Raw genomic sequence first — 26,498 nt, 5'->3', positions numbered from 1 at the left:
CCCAGGTTAAAGGTTCTATTATTTTGTCAGTCTATAGATTGAATGTTATTTGCTATAAGTCAGTGATACAGACCAGACAATGATCATGCCATGGGCACACAGCTTTTTATTTTGAAGGCCTCACACAAACACTGCATGTGAATCTTCATTGCATATAAGAAATGTTCACATTTTTAAATTATCAAATTCTGAGTAGCAGTAAAGAGGGATTGTTTTATGATATAAATCTGACAGATATTCTTGCAGCATGTTAGCTGTATTATAAATTATTATCATTCACTTTGATTGCTTAAGTATAAAATATTAATTGAATTACTGAATTTTTTTCTTGGTTTTTCGAGACAGGGTTTCTCTATGGCTTTGGAGGCTGTCCTGGAACTAGCTCTTGTAGACCAGGCTGGTCTCAGACTCACAGAGATCTGCCTGCCTCTGCTTCCTGAGTGCTGGGACTAAAGGCATGCACCACCACCGCCCAGCTGAATTATTGATTTTTTGCAGCTTCTTGTAGCTAATCATTGAAAATTTGTATTTCTGTTATATCAGTAATAGGACACTGGATAAAATGAGCTAACCTAATAAAAGAAATTTGAATAATCCACATGTTAACAAATATCTACCATAATTAAGGACCAAATTATAAAAGTAAACTTTATTCTTTACCTTTAATTCAAATATTTGACTAATTTAAAATAGAATGTAAATTATCTTTAAAGTGGCTAATAGTCGATATTTATTGTGGCACAATAACAATTTACAATATTATTTCTTAGGAATCATGTGGTTTTTAGGATAAGTTCAACACTTAGAACTGAACTATTATTATCGTCTCTTTTAGACATTGAGAAACTAAGGAGGAGGCAGCTTTTGTAGCTGCTTAATGTTATGCAGGTAGGAAATGCTGAGGCGGAGTCTGAAACTATGTCTTCCAATTCCATACTATACTCGCTTCTAGAGCGTTTTCAATTGTCCATATTCCCCCTCTGCGGTAAGTGCAAAATTGAATGAGCACAAGTTAGAAAATAATGTTTCCTGTTTTCTAATTGTTCTTTTACAGTTTATCCCCATGCCAGTGTTATATGGAGTGTTTCTTTATATGGGTGCTTCATCTCTAAAAGGAATTCAGGTAAATTACTTTACTTTTAAGGCATATTTGTTGTAACTTAAAGTGTAGATGCTGAGTCATGTGACAGCAACCATCATTTCAGGAGAGGCTTTCTGACCACATGTAAATTTTATGAAAGTGGCCAGAATTGTAGATACTAAAGAAGATTCTCTGCTAAGTGGACACACGCTCTCATTTATGTGCTGAATATCCAGCCCCAAAGATGGATAAACTTAAATTACTGTATGTATGTGTGCATGTTTGTGCTGTGTGTGTGTGTGTGTGTGTGTGTGTGTGTGTAGGAGAATGCATATATACGTGGAGGAAAGAGGGAAAACCTGGTGTTCACTGTGGTTAGGTTAGAGTGGCTGGCCAGTGAACCCAGAGATGTTTCTAATCCTGTTACCCCAACTCTGAGATTGCAAACAAGCACCACCATGACTGTCTTTATTAAGTGAACTCTAAGGATGTAACTTCAGTCTTCATGCTTGTATGGCAAGCACATTGACTGTTGAGCTACTGTTTGTCATAAATATATTAACACTGAGAAAAAGTTTACTTTTCATCACCCTTTTAGAAAATGAATTAAGTTCATTTCACAATATACACAAATGCAGTCTTTGATAGTTATCAAGTCATGTTTATGAACTCTATCTAAAACAAAAGAAAAATACCTTTTGCAAAAGATTTATTTTGGCACATGGTTTCAAGGGATCTCAGGCCATCATAGCAGGGAAGCCATGGTGGAGTAGTTCTGTGCACATCAGTGGGAACATGTGGCAGCAAACCAGAAAGCAGAGAGTGTGGGACTTGAACTGTTGGTTGGCTATAACTTTCAAAGGCCTGGCCCTCAGGACAGATTTTTGCTATCCCACACCACTTGCTAAAGGTTCCATAGCCTCCCAAAGCAGTGCCACTACTGGAGATCAATTGTTCAAAACATGAGCCTGTGGGGAACACTTAAGACTCAAACCATATCTTGAGCAGGAAGGAGGACACAAAGACATAGGTAGGAGGGCCATGGCAGGATGGAGGTAGGAGGGCCTTGGCAGGATAAAGGTAGAGATTGTAGTTTTCTGCCATAATGTAAGAATATAAGAAACTTGAGAGCTTCAAGAATTGGAAAGATGTTCCCTCTTTGGGATCACAGAGGGATCCATAGTCCTGCCAAAATCTTGATTTCAGAGTTTTGACCGCCACACCTGGACATTACATTTGTATTGCATTATACCAAAATGCTGTACTACTTGGTTATACCACCTTCAGAATACAGATTTCTGCTTAAATGTATGTTTCAATGTATGTCTTTGTTTATGGTGATGCACTTTGACCAGAACATTTCATTTTCCTCATGAGAGACTACAGTGAGGCGTATTTTATTGTATAGATTTAAAAAATAACTAAAAATAATATGAAGGGCAACTTTTGCTATGGTGTGACTACCCTAAGTGCTGATCAAAACATGCAGATGAGTTAGATCCTGGCTGGGACTCAAGAAACACAAGGTCTCTATCCCTGAGGAAACTGACTTGCTGCCTTCTGACTCTGAGAGAAGCAGCGTGCAGACCTTGGAACAGTGTAGGCTGTCAGACTTAGGCAAAACTTCAATACACAAAGTGTAGGGACTCTAGGCTTCAAGGAAGTGAGGGCATGATAGGGAACTGGTGTGTTTTCAAATTTTACTCAAAGATTTAATTTGCTCATTTAAAGTATCATGCATGAAATGCATTTTAATAGAATTAGTTTAGTGTTTTCATTTGTTTTTGATTTTTGAGGTTTTTTTTTTTTGCCTTTGGCAAAAGTTTCAATGATTTTGTCTGTAAGTGGAAAGCATTTATTATTAAGCCTCAGGCTCACATAAATAGAGCAGCAGAAATTTTAAAAAACAAAGTGAAATAATTGTGGGTAGATCCCAACAGATTTTCTTCTAATTCCATTCAAATCATTTTTTTTTACTCACGTGGTTGAGAATTAAACAAAAATGTCAAGTTTTGGAATCACTTAGGATGTGATCCTTTCAAATGAAATAGAGGAGAACATCAAAGTCCTCCAACAAAATTTAATGAGTTTTAAATCACATTAATGAAATAGGAAACCTAGGCACACTTTGACAGGTCTCACACTGAGAAACAGAATTGGTGGAAATTTAAGTGAACAGCTAAAATTCCTATTGGGAAGTGAAGCTAACTGGATGGGGAAATATTATGTGTCACTACTGGGACATGATGAAAGCCAAATGCAAAATGTAGAATATATTTATCACGATCGTTATTCCTGGAGTGGTACTAGGCAAGCACATTAGCTGTCTATGTTGGATATCCTAAGGAGCATGCTACTTTGTTACCAAGCAAATTGGAGGACTCTTTATGTCACCTGGCTTTTTGGCACTATTAAGGAACTTACTATGTAGGCTTCTCACTGTGAAATATGGCAGAAAAAACAGATCACAATGTTCTCATGAATGCTGTTTCTGTATTCAAATATATAACCACATCTATATTCATTCCAACATTGCAGGGATCCAAAGTGAAGCAAATGTGCCACTTAAACAATAACAATTGAAGCACCCACTCCCACTCACTGAAGCACACTTATGCAACAACATAGCTCCCTAAATGGATAATGATGGGTGGGGAAAATTCTATAGGAACAGACATTCAGTTGTAAACTAAAGGATTTTATTCTCTAGTCTCACTTTATTCTTACTTCCACCATGCACAAAATTATGTCTGTTTAATGATTCCTAATTTTAAGAGATAGTTATGAAGTAGAAAAGACACACAAGAAGCAAGCCAAGAATGAGGTTAGCAGTCAGTTATGTCATGGGTTTCAGCAAATAACTTTGGAAGATTATGAATGAGTATTAGTGCATGAAGTAATGTGCATTTGATTATAGTTTACATAACTGAAGAATGGTTGTTCCATGCACAAGACAGAGAATACCAAAGGGAAGATAGATTTGATACCCTATCACACCTATCCCATATCAAATTGGGTTTTGACAAAACAGGATGATCTAACCTTAACTCTACAGATGGTTGTTTTTCTGAACAGTAAAGTTTGAAACACTTGATGATAAGTAGCTGATAGTTTTCTTATGGTAGCTGAGAAATATTTTATTTATCAATGTTCTTTTGAAAATGCATAGGTTATGTTATCATAAAGATTTATGAAATAGAATGACTGACTGTATCAAACCCTTGCTTTCTAAATAACCACCTCTCACTGAAAGAATTATAAATAACAAAATTTAGCCTAAAAATTAAACAAGTGGCTCACACAAAATAAAATATGTAGTAAATTTAGTTATTCAATAACATTTGTTGAAGTAAGAGCCTATGAAAATTTAATTTATAAAATAAACTTTAAGTCATTTTATCGATTATTATGACAAAATTGAAATAAAGATGATCCGCTGATTACGCTGGATCCATCTACTACAGTGGCCCAAATCAGATAGTTTGCATTTCTGTATGTATCTGCATTGACATGCACTGTATGTATATATACATGCAGGTATGGATGAAGTTACATGTGCTTGTGTATGATCAGGTTCACATGTATATGTGGGTGTTCATGTGGAGGCCCTAGGTCAACACCGGGTATCTTCCTAAGTCACTTGCTGCTAGTTTTCTGAGACCAGGTCTCTCAAGGACATGAAGCTCACAGATTTGCCATACTGGCTGGCCAATGAGCTCCAGGGATTGATGGGTCTGTTTCAGGCCCCACCACAGCCAGGGTTACAGATAAGTTAAACTGTGTTCATCTTTTATGTGCATGCTGGAGATCTGAATTCAGATCCTCAGGCAGACACTAAAGACTCTTTTCTGACTAAACTATCTCCTCAGCCCCCAAATATAAAATATAATAAAACACTTTGGTAACAAAAGTATATGTAGACCAGATCTTCATGCAAGATGTGTATATTTCTAAAGACAGCATCAAAACCTTTGTTGGGGATCAAAGTGGCAAAGCCAAAACAGTAGGGTTCAGTAAAGAGGAATCCAAGGCACTCTACAGAGCAGTGGGATTTGAGTGGTGCTTGGGGGAACTGCAGAAGGTCTGGGAATGCTAAACATGTGAAAGCCAAGGCCATGAAGGTAGATGGCACACTCCAGCAGAGAAAAAAGCACACCGAGCATGTGAGGCCTAGGAGACCAATATTTGGGGAGAAAGGGGAGAGATCACAATGTGATAAGCTGAAAGAGGATGATTTTATTTTGTCTACCTTAGTGCTGGTTCTCCAGGTAGCAAACTGTAGCATTGGCTTTACTATATGCAAACCCATTTCAATGACACCCTGTTAAAATAGGAAATATAGTATACTGTTCAATAAATAGAAGTCCAAACTGTATGTCACTTCCAATGTCCTGCAATTTTGGTAACTGTGTCATTTGAACCTAATATGAACATGCCAAATATCTAATTATCCTATGGTTATTGTTTGTTGTCTTGTTCTTAAATACAATATACTGTTTGATCTTTTAGTTATTTGATAGAATAAAGCTCTTCTGGATGCCAGCCAAACATCAACCAGACTTTATATATCTAAGGCATGTACCACTCCGGAAAGTCCATCTCTTCACAGTTATTCAGATGAGTTGTCTTGGCCTTTTGTGGATAATCAAGGTTTCAAGAGCAGCTATTGTCTTCCCTATGATGGTATGAAACCTCCCTCAATGCTCTCTCTTTCACTCACTTTTGTGAAACACATGAACTAAAACTTCAACAATAGAATTGCCTCAAATTACTTTGAACATTGACTGCAGTATAAACTTGGACACTAAAATAGGGTTTGAAGAATATTTTGCATTTCATTGATTTAATGTTAGGTTTTTTCTTGGTCATTCATAGTGTGGTAGTTAATGGAAAGCAGTATGGAAAATGTAAATATTTGAAAATTAGCATTGAGATATACTAACAAATATGAAAAATTAGGGAAATTTTTAAAATAAAATTTAATTGAATGTTTCAGACAAATTTTAAATGCATTTAAAAGTATAGTGAATTTGAATAACTATACATAACTCAAAAGTATTAGCATATATAAGAATCTTCTAAGATACTCCCTGAGCCAAGACACACCTGGGTGGGCCTAGGCCCTATCCCAAAGAATATGATAGACTCTGATGACACCCTATGAAAGGCAATACCCTTCCTGGGGAGCAGAAAGGATATGTGATAGGTAGGGTTTTAGTTGGGAGGGGGTGGTCGGAGAGGAGAGGAAGGAGAGGGAATTGGGATTGACATGTAAAACAATCTTGTTTCTAATGCAAATAAAATCTGCAAAAAAAAAAAAGAATCTTCTAATGTTCACTTATCCTAGTTTGAGCTTTTAATTATGCATTTAGGGAAGCATAATCAAATATATTTTGTAGTTTAAATTTTTTTTCTTTATTAAGAAGCCTTCAACATTGAATAAAATCTTAGATTCCATCCTGGCAATTTGATAAGAAAAGGAAATTAAGAGGAAGAAAGATGAGGCCACATGTTTTATACACACGTGTTTTCAATTTTTAGTTTAATATCAGTCCTAATTCAAATTCATCTGTATCTCCTCTTTGTTTGTTTGTTTGTTTGTTTACATTTTAAACAACTTTATTATTTACTTCAGGTGTTAGCCCTGGTATTTGTGAGAAAGTTGATGGACTTCTTGTTTACAAAACGGGAACTCAGCTGGCTTGATGATTTAATGCCTGAGAGTAAGAAAAAGAAACTTGAAGATGCTGAAAAAGAAGTAAGTCAAAATAAAACTTGCTATTTTATTTAAGGGAGAAGAACAATTGCAGCTCTTTGGTAAACTAAATTGTTGCTTTTCATTAAATGGTGATTATTAAATATAGCAGGTAGAAACATTTGGAAGTTTAATGTTTAAAAAATACAGCTGGGTTGGAGAGAGGGGGCAAAGATCTTACATGAGTAAGTCAACTCTACATGAAATACCTGCATTTAGTTACTCTCCAAATAATAAGGCTTATTTTTCTGATTTCTTGGTCCTAGATGGGAAAAAGATTGCTGAAGCATAACTGTTTCTGAGATACAGTCATGTAATGTTGATTGAATGTTTGAAAAGGAAATAATCTGATAAGTCACTACTGGTCATTTTTCTTGCTAACAGATTTTAATCAGTAAATTTGAATAAATCGTTATTCTTAAAACAGACAAAATATTTAAAAGAGAAACATGACCTGATTTGCCTATAAAGTGATCTGAGGTTTGAAAACATATTTGAGAAAACTCTGGGTTTTAGTTATCTTCACAGATGACTGATTTATCATGTTCTGTTTCATAAGAAGAAACAAGTTAGATATAAGTCTCATGAGATATATAAAGTTCCTATGTCAGCCTGGATCTTTTATGAAGGCTATTGAATTATACATATTTTAAGCACATAAAAGCTATAAGGAATGTAAGTGAAAATAATGACCTATGCAGCATTTTTGGCAAAGATTACAGAAAGCAAAAACAAAATTTCCCTGTATAAATGAAATGAAAGGAAGCATCTTAGAAGAATTATTCATTCTTTCCAGTTTTGTTTTCACAGGTGTTTACTAAAAGCATTCAGTTTCTTTGCTATAGAATATTTTTTGGATCATAAATAGTTTTCTTTTTCCTTGTAGATAACTTTATTGTATACATAAAAAAGGTTTTAGTTTTGCTCAGTCATTTAAATAGGCCAGATTGGACTACAAATCCAGATGAATTTTTGGCCAAGAACATTCTAACAGCATAGCTTTATAATATGTGATTGGTGGTTCCTCTGTCCATGGTTTCCACATTTAGGGACATCATAATGGTGTATCTTATTTCTGTATGAATGTTTCAGTTTTCTAAAATGTTGTAGAAGGCATATATAGAATCACATTTCTAGTAAAGTTAATGCAACATTAAAATACTGTGAAATTGTCACTGGTTCTTTACTATTTATCAAATTAGTAGTAGATATTTTTAAAACAATAATTTAACAGTCCATATAAGATGTGCTAAAACTTATCCCACCTGAAAAAATTTCCAAGGTTTAAAGATTGAAGGGAAGTAGTTTTGAAGACATAATTTATAGCCTATGAATTTTCCCCATCTTCCCAATGATTATGCTACTAAGCTCATTCACCTAGTAACACACATATTATGTTTTCTTTTTATTTCATGTCAAATATCTTTACTGTTTCTGGTGGAATAAGGTAGAAGCACACTTTTCCATAGAGTACCATCCCTTTCACACAGTATTCTCTTGAGGCCATTTTCAGAATGAAATGGTCTTAGAGTTTCATTTCACTTTGTGTTTTAAAAGCTCCTGAGGTAAATGCATGTAATCTACTATGCTATCATTGAAATTCTTCTCTACTGTTATAGAAAGGCAATGTTAGCTTCTCCTGTTTCTCCATGACATTGAAGAGAACAAATTGACAGTAATCATAAATTTATTAAAACTAACCATTGTAATTTTGCACAGTGATATCCAGCCAAAAGATTTATCTGAGATATGATTATTGCTAATAGAATTAGTCATTCCTATGGTCCATAACCACTTATAATATATATAAGTGGCACTTACATATATGTGTAATATATTTGCATGTTGGGAATTTATTAACTCCACTGAGACCTTGTATAGAGTTTTTTAACTTTTTTCTATTATATCACATTAAATGTTACTGTGCTCTGATGGTGTTTACTGTTTTGTGAATTTGAAAGTAAAGATTTTAGGAGTAACTAGATATCACTAAATTTCCAAGAACTTATGCTTTCAGCAATATAAAAATAGAATAAGACCTACTGGGGGAATTTCATAGTTGAATCCTTCAGTTCCAAAGAAGAGGGGGAAATAAAACCTTTCAATATATTTACCAGAAGGGTTTAGAAATCCTTAAAGTCTCACACAGATTATGACAATGATGTTTTCATATGATCCCAACTGCATGGAAATAAATAAGAAACCCAGTGTTTCATTCATGGAACAGCCTATACTCAAACATTAAAAAGCAGTTCTAAGTAGTGCAAAGAAGACATACACCAAAGGAATGGAGAGATGGGGAAAGGGCGAGTCAATAAGCTTATATTCTCTTTAGAATTAGCATTGGAAAAGGAGACTTGTTGAGGCGTGGAGGAGGACATGCGGAGGCTGACACTGAAGCTTAAATCCAAGGTTCATTTTCTACTTGAGGACCCAGATTTGGGTATTTTCTTTTTTCTGAACTTATGAATTCCCCTGAAAGATATGGTTGTGCTGTAGTGTCTTGTACCAATGCCTAGTTCTCCAAGAGATTGTACATTAGAGTGGGTAATGGATAAGTTCTTCAGAAATGTTCAAATTAATTGAGAAACTCTGATTGTGATCTGGCAAGATGATAAACGGCAGAAATGTCTTAGCTCCCTGAGACTTGAATTTAAAGTGAGCTCACCTCTGATCCTTTTGATGATAGTTACAAGCTTGTACCTTTATCCTTCAGGGTTTTCCTATCAGTAGCCCATTTCTGGTCTTATGGCGCTGAGAAAACATTCATTTGACCTTAAAATTCAATAATGAGTTAAGCAGAATAAATAGCTACACAGGCCAGTCCAAGGTCGCAGAGCTTCTGTTCCAAATTTTCATGCACTTCATGCATATGCATATGCATATGCTTCAGTTTTTAGAAAGAAAGGATTATAATCAGGGTAGAAATGAATATTGGAACCCTGACATTTTGCACATTGCTCTGTGTAAAGGGAAGGCTGCAGAATCAATTCTGGATGTCCAAATGTGCTCAGAGTACCAACATGCCTTCCTTCCTACTTAAATGTTCTCTAGGACATTGTACACATGACAAAAGGACCACTGCTAAATACAGGAGATTCCAACAGAATGTTTGCTCTAAAGTGGAAAGCATGGGTGCCAGTGTTAGGTAGAGGTGGAGATGCAATTCTGTGGAGTATTAACATCCACACCTTCTTCATTACTGAGGGACCGCTCTAACATATATCCTATAGAAGAAAACAAAAAGAAGGCAAGTGGGGCCTTGTGATTGTGAAAAAATTCCAAGAAAGTACAATCTAAAAATAAGCACAATTAAACAAATGAAAGCAAATGCTTTACTTCTCAGAAAGGTAAGAATTGGCTGTGGATTTAGGAACCTCATCCTAATTACTAACATAGATAAATGTCTTTTATAATTCAACTATACAGTGGGACAAGTATGTTTATCTCCTTCAGCAGCACTTTCCCAAAAAGTGGTTTCAGAGTCTTTGCTATACTGGCCAGCACGTTGCAATATTTTTAAAATGTATATTCATAGGCCTGTTTCATCAATGCTGTGCATTAGAGCGGACAATCTATTTTCCTACATCCTCCAGGTGATTTTGACATCTGAGATAAGTCTTTTATTAGACACACATAACCAGTATCTATAATACAGAAAAGTTCTTAATACAAGATTATTGGGTCAGAATTTTTCACTTAGAGTAATTTAGATGGTTATTTAAAGGTGCTAAATCAGGACCAGTGAGACTGATTGCTCAGTAGTAAAGGCACTGGCCATCAAACCTTCCAAAGAGATTAATTCCTGGAACCCACATATAGGAGAAAGCAAACTCCTGAAAATTGTCTTCTGACAGCCACATGTGCTCATCTCACACATGCATGCACACACATATGCATACACACACACACACACACACACACACACACACACACACACACACACACACACGGCTGAGTCATAAATTCTGATGCCTCTATAAGCTCTGGCCCAATTTGACCTTTTAAGTGTTTACTGTTTTATGTTATCAGCTCTTTAATCTGTTGGAAATCAGAAATTAAAAGTATAATATTTATTGTTTACAAATTTATACACATGCAATATCTGAAGGCGATTGTATAGTTGAGAGAAGGAAATGGTAGGAGCTTCTTAAGTTATGTATGCCTTATTTGCCTCTTCAATAAAGTGAAGGGTTAAACATGACTCCTGAATCTTCTCCCATCCCTTAGGAAGCATAAATAGCAAAATGAGCACTTATTTACTCCGTTAATAGCCTAAGTATCTTTGTGAATGCTGACTCTGCTATTGTTTAAACTTTGATATTTTTGAGGGTTCCACATAGATATATGCCCCCAAATATTTATATATATATTTGCTCCCAAATATATAATTTGTCATCTATTTTAATGAAGGTAAAGGACAGAGTACATGCCAGGTACTGTAATAAAGCAATTATTTTTCTGCTACTACAAAATAAAGTGAAGACTAAGGATGCAATGTCATTCAGTTTATTACTGGAATCTTACAGATTATATTTCCCATTTCAATTCACCATGGGCCTTTGGCGTTCGTGAAGTAGTTGCTCACTGTCATGGGAACAACTTCTTTAGTTCTATCTTTTATGTATGTCTCATATTTCTTTCTACCTGAAGTTTCTTCTTCTCTTCACTCTCTATTCCTGTATTCTTTATGATAATCTTTTATTTCCTTTGAGACTCATGTTTATATCTTTCTTTTCATTTTTGTATCTCAGTGCTTTGCAGCTACCTGCCATATAGATCATGTTACTATACATTCATTAAGTGAACTGATTAGTAGTGTCTCTATTCTTCTTTGATATGTGCCTAAAACATCATGCATCTTCAGTCAATGTGTGCTATTGAGTAGATTCCTTTTCTATGTGTTATCTTTCTGTTCTTTATTAGATGTGGAATTACTTGTTCTCCCCTTATTTGTATCTGAAAACTGCTTTGATAAACATCTTAATTATAAGATAGTCTTTAAGTCATAGCATAAGAAATTCTAAAGTCTTGCTGGAAAAAAAAAACTTGCTTTAGCTATTCCTTTAATATGTTGAATTTGGGTTCCATGATGTAACTCAGTGAATCATTGATGAACCTTGTGTAAATGAAGTGCTGAATGGAAACCATGTTAAGCACTTCTGCAGTAGTTATCTGGTCCATTTTACTCAGCTCTCTGTCTTCTTCCATGATGAGATAACCTGGACTGTGAAGATCAAGGTTAACTGCCTGATTTGACAGCTCCTCTATGAGAAGGCTCCATTTTTACCTCCCCAGCAGTGCCACTTAGGATGCAGCTGTCCCTCCATCACCACTCCCGGGCCCACCCAGCTCCCTTCTGGCACTGAAGACAGCAGCAGCGGCTGCTCTGCCCCCCTTCACTTCAGATAAGCATGGCTTGGAAATGCTATCTTTAGAGGTGATGAGTTTTTGTTTGGATAGGATGATGACTAGTATAAAGCCCACACACACTAACAAGCCTCAGAGTGCAAAATAATTATTGAATGCAATTTGAGAGAAAAATGGAAAATCATAAGGAAAAAAAATGTTCACAAAACCTTAGCCCCAGACTTTGCTGCTAATGGATCTGCCTTTTTTTGCTGCCAGGTGACAAGGTACTTATCATACTCTTATTCTCTTCAGCTTGTTTCGCATTTTAGTCTTTAGTAAATATTTCTGGTTTGACCAGAAGAGATGCTATACATCATCTTCTAGTGAACAACTAAGGACAGATTTATACTTTGTTTACATCCTGGTTTGTCATAAGGGATCACTGAAGGTCTCTTCATGTCCCTTCATGTGCAGCAATATAAAATGTATAAAAAGTAACATTTTTCCACCTGAATGGATAGATGTGTTCTGACTCTGACTCTACAGGTTACACATGTTAATATGCTATGTTATATCCCATATATCTTGACAAACTAAGTTGCAAGGAGCACCTCATTCTGGGCTGCAGATTAGCTCTCCTTATACTTAAACAAGTACTTTTAATTAATGGTCTTCTTGTTGTAAATTAAATATAACTTGTTTCCCATAAACTCACATATCTGAATGCTTGGTCCCCAGATGGTGACACTTTCTTAGAGGATTGTGGAACTTTTAGGAAGCGAAGCCTTTAGAGCAAATTGATTACTAGAGGTGGACCTTGAGGTTTTAGAGCTAAGCTCCACTTCTTACTGTCTCTCCTTCCTGACTACTGATGCAGAGTGCCAAGCTGCCTCACACTCCTGCCACGATACCTTCCCTGTCAAAATGGACTGTTTTTCTTGTTAAAAGTCAAAATAGTCCTTCCCCTTAACCTGATTCTTACTGGTATTTGTTCACAATATGAGAAAAGTAGCTAACACAGAAATTGGTTGTGGAGAAATTAGGCTATCACTGTGACAAGCTTGACCATTCACCTCTTGGCCTTTGGAACAGGTTTATAGCAGGAATGTGGAAGAGTTTAGAATGGGGATAGAAAAATATCTAATACTATAAACAAAGATTTACTGTCTATCCTGGTGGGAGTTCAGAAGACTGAAATGCTGAAAGAAATGTACACAGTGGAGGACCCAACTCCTGAGGGTTCAGAGGGGAGCAAGGGTTCTATTGGAAGCTGGGCTAGAGACAATTTGTTTCATCTTATGTCAAAGAATTCATTGTATTCGGTATGCCTATGTTCTGAGAACTTCAGAGCACATAAATTTGAAAATAATAGAATGAATTGTTTGGCAGAAAATGTCAAAATTGCCCAGGTATTCATACTGTGTTATGGTTATTACTTATTGTTCTTATCCAGGTTTTCAGCAGAGAGCAACAAATGGAACAGAAAGGTATAAAAAATGTCCAGTTTGTGGGGAAAACTATAAGCTTAAAGTTATATGCAAGGCTGTTGCTGATTAGGCAAGTATAGTCATTAGAAATTAGTTCTATTAAAGAGAAATCTTATGCTCTCTGTACAGAGACAAGAGAAAAGATGACTTGGAGGTGAGACTCCACCCACTGTAAGCTCCATCTTGTGAAAGTAGAAATTCATTTTTAAGTTTAAACTTAAATGAGAATGAGAAGGGAAGAAGAGGAGTGGTGAATACTGCTGAAGGCATTGCCTCTTCAGAAACAACTATGCAACTGTTTTATAGGGTCAGAGTACAAAAGCGGATACATCTGTCTTTGTGGAGGGCAAGGCTTCATCTTGAGCTGGTTGAAGGACTTGGCAGCACTATGTGGTAGCAGTTGTATAGGCATGGAAGATGCAATAATAATAGAACCAATGAAACTTGTGCTGTGGTTTCTAAAGGCCACTGAGACTAGGAAATGTATCACAGGGTTGGAATCCCAGCAAGAAGCCCCCGCCCCCCAGAAGGGAATATATGAAGCTGTGAAGTTGAAGATTGGGTTACAAAGAACACCTCAAGTGGGAGATGCCATAAAAACAGAATTTCTACACAGCAAGAGAGAAGAGCTGGCAAATAAAGAGGCTAAACTTTATGTGCTACTGGCAATAAAGCAGGAGAGGTGGGGCTACCTAAGCCCTTTGGACCACAGATGATTCCATCATGAGTTCCAGATGTTGGACATGAAGCTTTAGGGTTAGGGTTTTCGTCTTGCTTTTGTATGATCTTTCCTTTCCATATCCCCACCCTTCCATTTAGAAACAGGGATGGTTACTCTGTACCATTGTATGTTGAAGGCATTTACTTTGCTTTTTTGGTTGTACAGGGGATCACAGATGAGTTATTTCCCTGAGTCTCAAAGATGACCATGCGTCCCCCTGGAGAAGGGGAAATGGACAAGATCTCCTGAGCAAATTTGGAGCATGAGGGGAGGGGAGGGGGAGCTAGGAGAATGAGAAGGGAAGAAGAGGAGTGGTGAGGAGGACATGAGGGACCAGGAAGTTTGAGTTGGGGGAAGAATAGAGGAGAACAAGATAAGAGATATCATAATACAGGGAGCCATTATAGGTTTAAAGAGAAATCAGGCACTAGGGAAATGTCTGTAGATCTACAACGATGACACCAACTAACAATCTAAGCAACAGAGGAGAGGCTACCTTAAATACCCTTCCCTGATAATGAGATTGATGACTGACTTATATGCCATCCTATAGCCTTCATCCAGCAGCTGGTAGAAGTAGAAGCAGACACCCACAGCTAAACACTGAACTGAACTAGAATCCAGTTGCAGAGAAGGAGGAGTAATGAGCAAAGGGCTCAAGACCAGGCTGGTGAAACCCAGAGAAACAGCTGACCTGAACAAGGGGGAATTCTTGGTTCCCAGACAGATAGCTGGGAAACCAGCATGGGACTGATCCAGACCCCATGAATGTGGGTGTCAGTGAGGAGGCCTTGGAAATCTATGGGGCATTTTGTAGTAGATCAGAACTTATCTCTAGCATAGGAATAGACTTTGGGAGCCCATTCCACATAGAGGGATACTCCCTGAGCCTAGACACAAGGGGATGGGCCTAGGCCCTATCCCAAAGGATATGACAGACTGTGAAGACCCCCTTTGGAAGGCCTGGCCCTTCCTGGGGAGCATAAAGGGTATGGGATAGGTAGGGTGTTAGTTGGGGGGGGCAGGGGAGGAGGAGAGGCAGAGGGAACTGAGATTTACATGTAAAAATAATCTTGTTTCTAATTTAAATAAAAATGGAGAGAAAAATAAAAGATGACCATGCACCTATGGGAGAATAGAACAGAATGGTCTAGTTTAATTGTAAATTTTCCTCTGTAGATTTGTGTGCTTGAACACTTAGTTTACAGCTAGTGACACTTTTTAGAGTGTTGTGGAACCTGAATTGGGTGGAACCTTGCTGGAGGAAATTGGTCACTGAGAGACCTTTGCATTTTATGGTTATAGCTGGGCTTCACTTCTGTTTTGCTGTCTGCTTCCTGACTACTTATACCAGGTCCCTCATGTACCTGACACCTTACCTTCCCTAACTGTTAAACCATAAGCCTAAGGAACCCCTCTTAAGTTGACTCTTAGCAGGTACTTGGTCACAGAAGTGAAGAGAGTAACTTGTGCACCTCTTAGTCCTAATAGCACTGGCAATGATAAAGACATAAATGGGCTTTGAAAGAAACAAATTCCTTACAAAATAGCACCAGAAAGTGAACAGAATTATTTCCTTGGGTACAAGAAGATATATAATTAGCCCCACAGAGTATAATACACAGTGAAGTATCAGAGGGGAACATATAAGCACAGTTAGTAGCAGAGCTCATGTAGTCTCCTCACCATTAATCCACAGCATAGACTGAACCTGGAGCTTCTGGAGGCATCAGGGTTGAAGTCTCCTCACAGGGGCCTGCCTTGGTTAGCAGGTTGGTAAAGTGCTGCAAGAATTAGCTGAGACCTGCCTTCATGTTGCATTACATGGTTGTAAGTTAGCTAGCTTTAGAAGCAACTGAGAACATTTTAATACTTGAAATAATTATAAATATGGCATTGAACATTTTGTCTGGGGAATGATAGCAGTAGCCAAGGCCACATCTCTTTAGCAACTAGTTTAGGTCAGTTGAACTAAACTGAGCTCAGGAAGCTGGTTTAAGCTAATCTTTGTTTAACCTCAGCTGTGCTAAGCTAAGGAAAGGGGGTAAAAGATGACCTCCACAACTGTTCTTTTTTTCTCTCAGCATTTCCCAGTTGGACAGGATCACCTGGTTCCTTCTGTCTGCACATCTTAGAAATCTATTTCAGGGGTCAGAGACAACAATTCTAACATTTTAAAACGATCCTAAGTAGTTAATCGAACTAGGCCAAGGCCAGCTGACCCATTTGAAAATGAATGCCTTAAATAAGGGTGTATGTGTGCACACGCACATACACACACACACACACACACACACACACACACACACACACACACACAAAATCACCTACATATGATATAAACATATGTAGTACATGAAAAATTTAATGAGAATGTCATCGAAAACTAGAACATTTCTGTATGATATCCTTAAGCATATCATCATTTCAAATATATATATGTATATATTAAAAAGGCTTATAAATGAAGGAAATGTATACATGAATATATTGTTTTCACCCTTTAGAGAAGGGTGGATTATTGCTGTTGTAAGAAGAAATCTGAAGCATGAAACAGAAACTTAATATACATCTAAATTGAGTGGGTATTTGTTTGTTTTTCCCTTCATCATGGCCAAGTGACAAACCTCTCTCATTCTTGAGGTGTTATATATACATGTTTTATGGATATGTATGTATGTTCATGCAGGTATACCTGATCAATATCAGGTGTCTTTCTCTATTACTTTCTATTGTAATATTTGAGAGCAGGGTCTGTCTTGGAACCTGGAGTTCACCTGTTGGCTAGGCTAGCTGGAAAAAGAACTCTAGGGACTTTCCTGTCTCTACTCTCTCAGCATTGGGGTTCCAGTTTCTTGGTGATCCCTGGCTTGTACATGGTTTCTGGGAATCTGAATGCAGGTTCATGTCTAATTAGCCAACTGAACCCTCTCCCTCAGCCCTAAATCTATGTTTTAATGCATATAAGATGTCTTCTGTCTTTTTCCAAGTCTCTAAAGCAATTCTCAAAATGTGTCCTCAGACCAGTATGATCAACATCACCTGGAATCTGTTAGAAATGTACATTTGTACCCTCTCTATTCCAGGCCCACAGAATCAGAAGCTCTGGGTAGGACCCACAAAATGTTTAGTATTGCCTACAGGTGACTCTAAAGTAGACTTCTCGGATCAGTGATCCAAATATGCAGCCCTCATCTCCGCCTAATAGAGCATTTGGGGGATGTCAATTCAATTTATAAAAAACAAACTCTCATAACATTACCCATAATTTTGTTCTTGTAAACTTTAGGTTATTTCTTAATGTGCTTGGAAATTAACCATGTTTCACATGGAATGACGTGAGGGAGATTGTTGTTAGCATTTAAATTACTTTGTGTTATGAGATTTTCATTAATTACTTGTGTTCTTAGTAGCTGAGGCTTTATGAAAGGACCTGTGCTAGCATTAATAAATGCAAACAAAGTAGAAGGTCCTGAGGTTAATGAGATAATAAAACATTAATCTGTTTCTCCTTTAATGTAAAAGGGAGACCCATCAGGTTCACTTTATATATGGTACATTTGTCTTTCCAGGAAGAACAAAGTATGCTAGCCATGGAAGAAGAGGGCACAGTACAACTCCCACTGGAGGGACACTACAGGTAAAAGTATGTTTAAAACACGTCTGTGAGAGTCATAGAATGTGCTGGTTATACTCTTCATACCATGTGAAAGTAAACGTCCAAAAAAATTCAAGACAAAAACAAAACAAAACAATTACAGGTTGCAGTAAGTTCTGCCAGCACTTGTGCGTAGCTAAATAATATAAAATGAAGTGGGAACAGGGAGTTGCCTTTTCTTTTCATGTTTTATAAGATCACTTTCATACTCCCAGAAATTATCACCTGAAGATATTTATCATTCACTTCTAGCATAAATGAGATCCGTGTCTGTAAGATGATCTTGGGAAAAAATTTTATTCTGAGAATTTGCTCCTAACAAAAGTAATTTCCAAAAAATAACTAACTTTTGAGTTAAAGGAGTCAGTCATCTGTGTCATTTAAGAAAATATTCATACAGTTCTGTAAAATACACTGATCTTTTTACACATAGAGACAATAAAATGAACTTTTGTTAGTTACAATGAAAATTCTTACAAACATTTGTCCCCCTTCCTTCCCTCACTATTCCTCTTCCCTTCCCTTCCTTTTCCTGCTCCCTTCCTTTCTTTCCTCTACTCTCTATCTCCTTCCCTCTTACAGAAATTTTAGTTTGGATAATTTCCTCATAAAGTGTTTTAAGTACTATTTGGTACCAAAATGTATGGTCTCAGAGTTCTTAGGCTATTCCAGTAAATAAATAAACATGAAATTTTTAGAGGGAGAGATTTGCCATGGTACTTAAAGACAAAATGAGAAAGAATCTACTGGATCTCAGAGTCGTACTCTAACACCATATTCTCCCCCAAAAGTTTAGGTGTAATTACCTGCAACTTAAAAGTGAACACAGCTGGTGAAGTATTTTAGCTCTTTTTTTCCCTCTAATTTAAAATACTCTTGATTACCCAGACTCATAGCTGGGAAACCAGCATAGGACTGTTTCAGACCCCCTGAATGAGGACATCAGTTTGGAGGTCTGCGCAATCTATGGGGCCTCTGGTAGTAGACCAGTATTTATCCCTAGTACATGAATGGACTTAGGGAGCCCTCTCCACATAGAGGGATACGCTCTCAGCCTGGACACATGGGGGAGGATCTAGGCCCTGCTCCAAATGATATGACAGACTTTAAAGATCCCCATGGAAGGCCTCACCCTCCCTGGGGAGAAGAAAGGGGATGGAATAGGGAGTTAGTGGGGGGCAGGAGAGAATGGGAGGGAAAGGAAATTGAGATTGGCATGTAAAACAAGCTTGTTTCACATTTAAATTTAAAAAGGATATCACAGAAAAAATTATCTAAACATATAATTTTGATACCTTAGCTTATCTAAAATTATAAAAACAAAATAAATAAAATAAAATACTCTTGATTGAATCAACATATTCTCAAGTGAATTCCATGGAAATTAGCTTTATGACATGCCACTCCAAAATTGTTTTGTGGTTAAGTAAGTTCAAAACACAGTTCAAACTGCATGCTACTTTGTAAATTCATAAATGAAGTATGCATATGAAATAATAAAAACAGCACTGCCCCTTTAAAGTTTAACTTTTCTTGGTTCAAAATTTTCCAAACCTCTTTGTTCATAAGACTGTCTCATAATATCATGATGTGCTTGTTTTTCGTGTAATGCTTTTTTGGAAATTAGTTGATCTATTCTGAGTTTCTAGGAAATTCTATATTCTAGAAGGGTAGAGGAACTAAAGACACATTTTTAGATTGTGTAAGGCTGATTCCTAGTGTTTCATTTACCTTAAATGTTGGGTTTGTTGTCCTCTTCTAAACAGCTACCAATATAGTTGACATGAAGCCAGCTTAGGAGTTGGGTTAATGTGATTATTTTTTCCACAGTAAAGAATGTTACCCATATGTACAAAAAATAGTGCTGTTTTTATTACAAAAGTTTTCACTGTGTCTGTGATTACTTTATGCAGCCATTTGATTATGTTTCTAGCTCTTGTGAGGTGTTGAAGCTTCATGAATGTTTTCTATAATTGTTTTACATTTAAAATATAAAAAAAACAGAACAAAACTATCTATAATGATAAATCTTTCCACCAAGCCACCCAAGTTCCGCCCGCCACCACATTAAGGTTCCAAGTAACACAGAGAGATTTATATTAGGTACAAATGCTGCTTGGCCAATGACTAGGATTTCTCATCTGCTAGCTCAGTCTTAATTATCAGCCGTAATCATAAGACTTATCTTATGGAGGATGCAGGCAGAATGTGTCCTGTCTTCCTGGCAGTCACATGGTGACCCCATACAGAGAGCAGGAGGAAGAGCAAGAGGAAGAGAATGGCTTACTGTTTGTCTCTGCGTATATATGAGTCTGCCTGCTATGTCACTTCCTGCCTGTATCACAATGCTTCTTTTTACTACATTTCCCAGAATCCTCCTCGACTCCTAGTCCTGCCTAACTTGCTGCCTCATTGGCCAAACAATGCTTTATTCAACAGCCAATAAGATAAACATACACAGAAACACATTCCCCAGTCAACTATTGGCATAGAACTATGTGTCCAGCTGTAGCTGACTTTTGGGGGGAAACGGTTGTTAACCAGTGATCTAGAATGCTGTTGTCACTGTATTCCAGTAGAACAGAGGATCATGACAAAGCATATAAATATGAATAGCTAATACAATGTTGTAGATGGCAAAAAGAAGGAGAGAAAGGAAAAGAAAAGAAAAGAAAAGAAAAGAAAAGAAAAGAAAAGAAAAGGGGAGCTTAAGGGGGTGGAGCAATGATTTAAAATGGCGGCAGCATGGACCTCCTGAGCAGCTGAAATTAGAACAGAATTGGAAGCAAAAATCTAAGATGGGGATAAATTAAGAAAACAGTAGCTCAAATCTATATCTACACAGCTAGAATATTTCTGTTAGATTTTTTGGATACTTTTTAATAACTGAGGGAGTTGCTTTATATTTCCCAATTTTAATTATTAAAATATGTTACCATAATAAATAAAATGAAATATTATTGGACCTGAAAAGGAGATAAATTTAAGCATATGTTAGGACATATTAAACTATGAGGACATTGTTCAGATGACATAAGACATTGACACACACACACACAAAAAAAAAAAAAAAAAAAAAAACATTGTGTGATCCATCTTACATGAAGCACTTAAAATAGCCAAAGCAATAGAAACAGAACATGCAATAGTGCTAGCCAGGGCTGGGAAGGGGAAGAAGCAGCAGGAAGTTATTGTTAATATAAAATTTCAGTTTTATGGGGAGGGTTTATAAAATTCAGTTTTATAAGATGAAAAGAATGCTGGAGACAGATGTAGTAGTGGGCTATACATTGAAAATGCCTTTTATGACTTTTAATTGTACATCTTAAAATGTTTAAGATGTGAACTCTGTGTTGTATGTACTCTACTATGCAAACTTTAGATAAAATGTTCCACACAGTTATAAAATTATCATATATTTATCTTCTCTACCTAAATGCCTCATGATTTGTTTATTGTATATTATTTCATTTTGGGTAAACTCCCATCTAGAGATGACCCATCCGTGATCAATATTTCTGATGAAATGTCAAAGACTGCCATGTGGGGAAACCTTCTGGTTACTGCTGACAACTCAAAAGATAAGGAGTCACGCTTTCCTTCCAAAAGGTTTGAATTTTGAAATAATAAGGTTATAGTAATGCTAACAATTTTGTTGTATAAATTCACTAGGAAAAGATACTATTGGTTTTAATCCAATTTAGACTTCAGATATTTCAGAAACTTTTTTTCAAAAGGGAGAATGACAATTTTTACAAACATTATGTTTTTCATTATCTTCCTTTCAAATTAAAAAAAAAAAAACCTGCAAAACTACCACAGTGGGGGGGAAATGGAGCTATTAATGACCCCAGTGCATGACAGTTTTGAACCTTCATTTTGGCCCATTCTTTCTTTGTGTGGTTTCATTGTATTTTTTCATCACACATTTTCCAGGACCACTGTAGGTGCTAGGCCACATTCCCCACTCCCTGTTTCCTTTTGTGACAGTGATTTGGCACATGTAACGGTCATTCTACATTTAGTTCATTTCTAGTTCCCTATTTCCAAGTCTCTGTCAAACTTCCCTGACCTCACCCTGAACACCTATCCATTGTCATCGTCTGTAGACACATGATCTGTAGCTATGTTGGTGATTTTAAGTGCATGCTGAGGAAGAATGTGTCTTTAAGCAGTAAGGGAATCCTGGTGTTTTCCACTGAATTTTCCAGGACTTGTAAATGAGTGTGGATCTTAGCATGCAGCCATCTTAGATGCTGATCAGAAGGAAACTCTGTTATGCTAGTTTTGCTTCTCATAAGAAAGTGGTTGATGTTTGGGGATGGTGTAATAATGATTTAATTTATTTATTTTTATAACCTTACATTAACTTTTTCTACTTAATTTTTATATTACATTTTTTTTGTCATAAGCTCCCCTTCCTAATCACTCTAGAAGCTGATTCCCCAAAGGTAAGACCTTTTCCCTCAAACCTATTCCCTGGTTGCCTTTCCTTATGTTAAATGGTGTCTTCTGGAAAGCTGGTCAGCCTATGTCATCCGTGTGAGTTTTGGGGAGGCAAAAGGCCTAGAGAGTCTTGGACTCCAATCCAACTGAAGACTGATTCTTATGGCGTTTGTATCTACTCAGTTCTTTAAGGGGCTCTGAAACATGAGGAAACAGTTTTCCCCTTAAAGTATACAAATGCATCACAGATAAAGCAACAGAGCTTACAAAACCATACTTAGAAAGTAATGGCATCAAATTTCTAGATTGGGAAAAGAAAATTTGCCCCTTTAATTTTGAAAATTGCAAATGTTTCTGTGATACATCCTAACTTGCAAGCTTCATGAGACACAATCAGAGCCGTGGACTAGAGAGAGAGAGAGAGAGAGAGAGAGAGAGAGAGAGAGACTACATGAGTCTTGGGGGGAACCTCTTATTGCTAGTTTTTGTCACCCCAAAATGGCATGCTGCTTTAATGTCATCTCTCTAGCAAGCAGAGTAAACAAGACAGTGACCCTAGTCACCCCAGAAGCTGGGGCAATCTTTCCTTCCTCCCCCCTACCTCCCACCCCTGCCACTTTTCCTCTATCATTGCTTGTCTGAATTCCTCTGATTGCCTGACTCTAAATTTCTCTAAAACTTAGACCAAAGGAGGTTGACATAAGTTTCTTAGTAGGCTATTGCTAAGTGTTTTGAATAGTGTCTTTGAACAGGGATTCAAAACCAGCATGTATTCCCCTTGCTTGGGTTAAGCAGCAGTAATGTTGATTCTAAAACATGATCTATCTTTCTTTCTTCAAAATCCTTGTTATAGTCCCTTTGAATAATCCTTACAGTAATTTTGTGTTTTGTCAGAACTCCTGAAAGAAACTCAGAGTAGTAAGGAGGGAAGCTTAAGCCCATGAAATCTGTGCCTGTGATTTCATATCACAGGAAAATTTGGCACTTCTCTAATTTATTTTAAAATATGAAATCCAGGTTCATGGGCTCAAAATGAGACACCAATCATGGGAACCGGGCAGAGAATTTGAGACAATGAAACTTACAGATGCTTTTCATTCTGAATTGCATGGGTCCATAGTCTAAACTCTTCCTGTTTTTTCATAGAATTGAGAAATGGTTTTATTATGTGTGATACTTTCTGTTGTTCTTAAAGTAAATATTAAAGTCAAATGGTGCCCTTTACAAGATAACCTAGTTGTTTTTAAATTATGCCTATAACTCACGTAAGGAGGAGATTGATTCTAGTTAACAGTGTAACATACTTGAAATGTGTCTACTTCTAAGTAGACCATCATGCATATACTGGTATAATTGTGTGTTTCTTGTTCTTTTTTTAAACATATATACACACTGATCTAACTTCAAACCATTAAGGAATGAAAGTTCAATCTAGTTTTCTCTCTCCCTTGCCCTTTGCCATGTGTGCATTCATGTGTGTGTGTGTGTGTGTGTGTGTGTGTGTGTGTGTGTGTGAGAGAGAGAGAGAGAGAGAGAGAGAGAGAGAGAGAGAGAGAGAGTTGCTATATAGCACAGGTTGGCCTTGAACCAGTTGTGCTCCTAAACATGTGGCTATAGCTACCACTTTTCTTGGCTATTTGACGTGATATAAATTATGTCAGTTTGTAGTGTCTTTCATCTTCACAACAGTGGAAACTCTGGAAGGAAGGAAGCAGTTTCTAGAAATCCTAAAACCACCAATGTTAGTTGCAGTGATACCCTTCCAAAGCTACTGCTTTCCCTTAGCATCTGTTGAAAAGAGTGGAGTATAACAAAGGAAGGCTGCACATTTGCTGGATGGCAGACAGCCCACTTGTCAAAACCAAAGAAGGCCTAGAGATGAGGTCACTGGGATCCATATCTCTGGTGACCCAAGTTCGTTCCACACAGACTTTGATTCAACTCTCTCTCACTAGTTATTTCCATTTTGTTTCTTTCTATAATATGTCACAGGAAACTTAATTACCTGTGCAAATGAGGATTAGAACCGCAGTATCATATCAGTGGTTTTGTTCACATTTTGTTTTTGGAAATACTTTATCTAGTTTGACTGTCAGTAGATGTTAGAAGCTGACCACAATTCCAGCTCATCCTGAGGATGTCTGCTTTGATCCTGGCCAAACAGTGCTATGCACTCATATGACAAGCTCCTCCACAGCATCTTTTTATTTTAATGGTCTTGAATTTTGTTTTCATTTCTTGAATGTCTTGCTTGGTAACTAGCAAGAAATACATAAAGTAAAAACTTCTAATAAATAACTTTCAAACTCAACACTTAAACTCCAAGAGAACATGTGAGATAAACACTAGATGCAGGCACTCAGCATTAAGCAACTTTGTATCTTATACTTGTAAGTACTCTTTCAGTCAATTAGGATTGGCTAGACACTCTTGGGGAATTCTTCCTCAGACACTCCAAAGAATAGCCCAGCTCATCCTGGACTGACAAAAACTTAAAAAGCCTAACTTCCTAAAAACATTAGGCAAATTATTTTCCTATTCACTAAGTATGTTGTGTAAGAATGACTTAAAAAAAAAAAAAACAGTGAATCCAAAATGATACCTTTTAAATCACACTGTGTCCTGCAAAAGAGGTGGTTGCTTAAGCTGGCACTGGAGAAGGTTGCAGCAAGCAGTGATTAAAATTTGTACCTTTGCACTGACAGGTTAGCTAGTGGGTAGCCTGGCTCTGCTATGACTGTTCTGCCTTGGATTGTGTTACTTGTGTGTGATTTCTATGTGGCAACTATTGTTAATAATCCCAAGGATTCCCTTTTTCATATATACTTTAAATTTTCAATGTTGATCTCATAGTGTACTTGCTATTTGCCATTAGCAGTGTGTGTGTGATTAATATTTTACAAATCATTTTAACTTTATAAAATTGTATGCTATTTAGCTATATTATAATTTGTAGTTTCCTACTGTTGCATACTTGTTCCTACTGTTTCCAATTTTTTGATTGTTTTGGTTTTTAAAAGATTTGTCATCATCATCATCACCACCAACACCATCATCATTATTATTGAGACAGGTTCTCACTATGTAGTCTAACTGGCCTGGAATTGATTTGTAGACCAGGCTGGCCTAGAACTCACAGAGATCTGTCTGCCTTTGATGCCCGAGTTCTGGGATCAAAGGTGTGCACTACCATGCCTGACTCAATTTATATTACTTTTAATTATGTTTATGTATCTGTGTGTAGGTATATGCTTATGAGTACAATGTCCAAGGAGTCCAGAAGACGGCACTGGATCACCTGGAACTTGAGTTACAGGTGGCTGTGAGCCACTTTATGTGGGTGCTGGAAACCCAAATTGGGTTCTATGCAAGAACAGAATCTACTCTGATGTTCTTAGCCACAGACTCAACTTTCTAGCACCTTGTTTTGCTTTTAAAAATATGGGTTTGTTTAAGGGGATTTTTTGTTTTGCTTTTTTGAGAGAGGGTTTTTCTAGGTAGTCCCCCATGGTTTCTTTTTTAAATAATAAAATAATTATATATTATTGTATAATATATAGTTATATGTGTAATTATATAGTTATAGCAGAATGTCATTAAGAGTAATTTTATTACTATGTTTTCTTTGCTTTGCTTTCAACAATAGTGTTTGTTTTTAGCCTAGTGTTTGTTTGGGTTATCTAGTCTCAGGTTCTTGGTCACACAAGCAGTATTGGGTGTGGGTTCCAGCTATGAATTGAACCTTTAGTCAAATCATATATTGGTTAGTTACTCCCACAAGCTTCATGCCATCATTCCTTAGCATATCTTGCAGAAAGAACACAATTGTAGGTCAAAGAGTTTGTGGCTGGATTGGTGTTCATGTTTCTCTTTTGGTAGCTTGCAGAGTTTGTTCCTGTACCATACTGTAGGTGTGAAGGCTCTATGTAGGCAACAGCTTGATTTTTTTCTTGTTCAGTGAGTTGCCTCCACAGCTTCTCAGAGAGTTTGAAGAAAAC

General features: G+C 36.9%; 1 protein-coding gene across 3 annotated transcripts in view; it reads left to right on the top strand.

The window, feature by feature from the left end:
• Slc4a10 (solute carrier family 4 member 10) overlaps nt 1–26,498 on the top strand; it is a 156,006-nt gene that overhangs the window by 124,311 nt on the left and 5,197 nt on the right. For all 3 annotated transcript variants that reach the window (XM_035446804.1, XM_035446803.1, XM_035446802.1), the window contains 5 exons: nt 1,055–1,123; nt 5,591–5,764; nt 6,717–6,839; nt 17,969–18,036; nt 21,547–21,663. In XM_035446804.1, coding sequence (XP_035302695.1) covers nt 1,055–1,123; nt 5,591–5,764; nt 6,717–6,839; nt 17,969–18,036; nt 21,547–21,663 — 551 coding nt within the window. The remainder of the gene's footprint in view (nt 1–1,054; nt 1,124–5,590; nt 5,765–6,716; nt 6,840–17,968; nt 18,037–21,546; nt 21,664–26,498) is intronic.

This window comes from Cricetulus griseus, chromosome 6, assembly GCF_003668045.3.
Source record: "Cricetulus griseus strain 17A/GY chromosome 6, alternate assembly CriGri-PICRH-1.0, whole genome shotgun sequence".
Classification (NCBI taxonomy): Eukaryota; Metazoa; Chordata; class Mammalia; order Rodentia; family Cricetidae; genus Cricetulus; species Cricetulus griseus.
The sequence above is the reverse complement of the archived record's forward strand: the minus strand, read 5'-3'. Positions and strand labels throughout refer to the sequence as shown.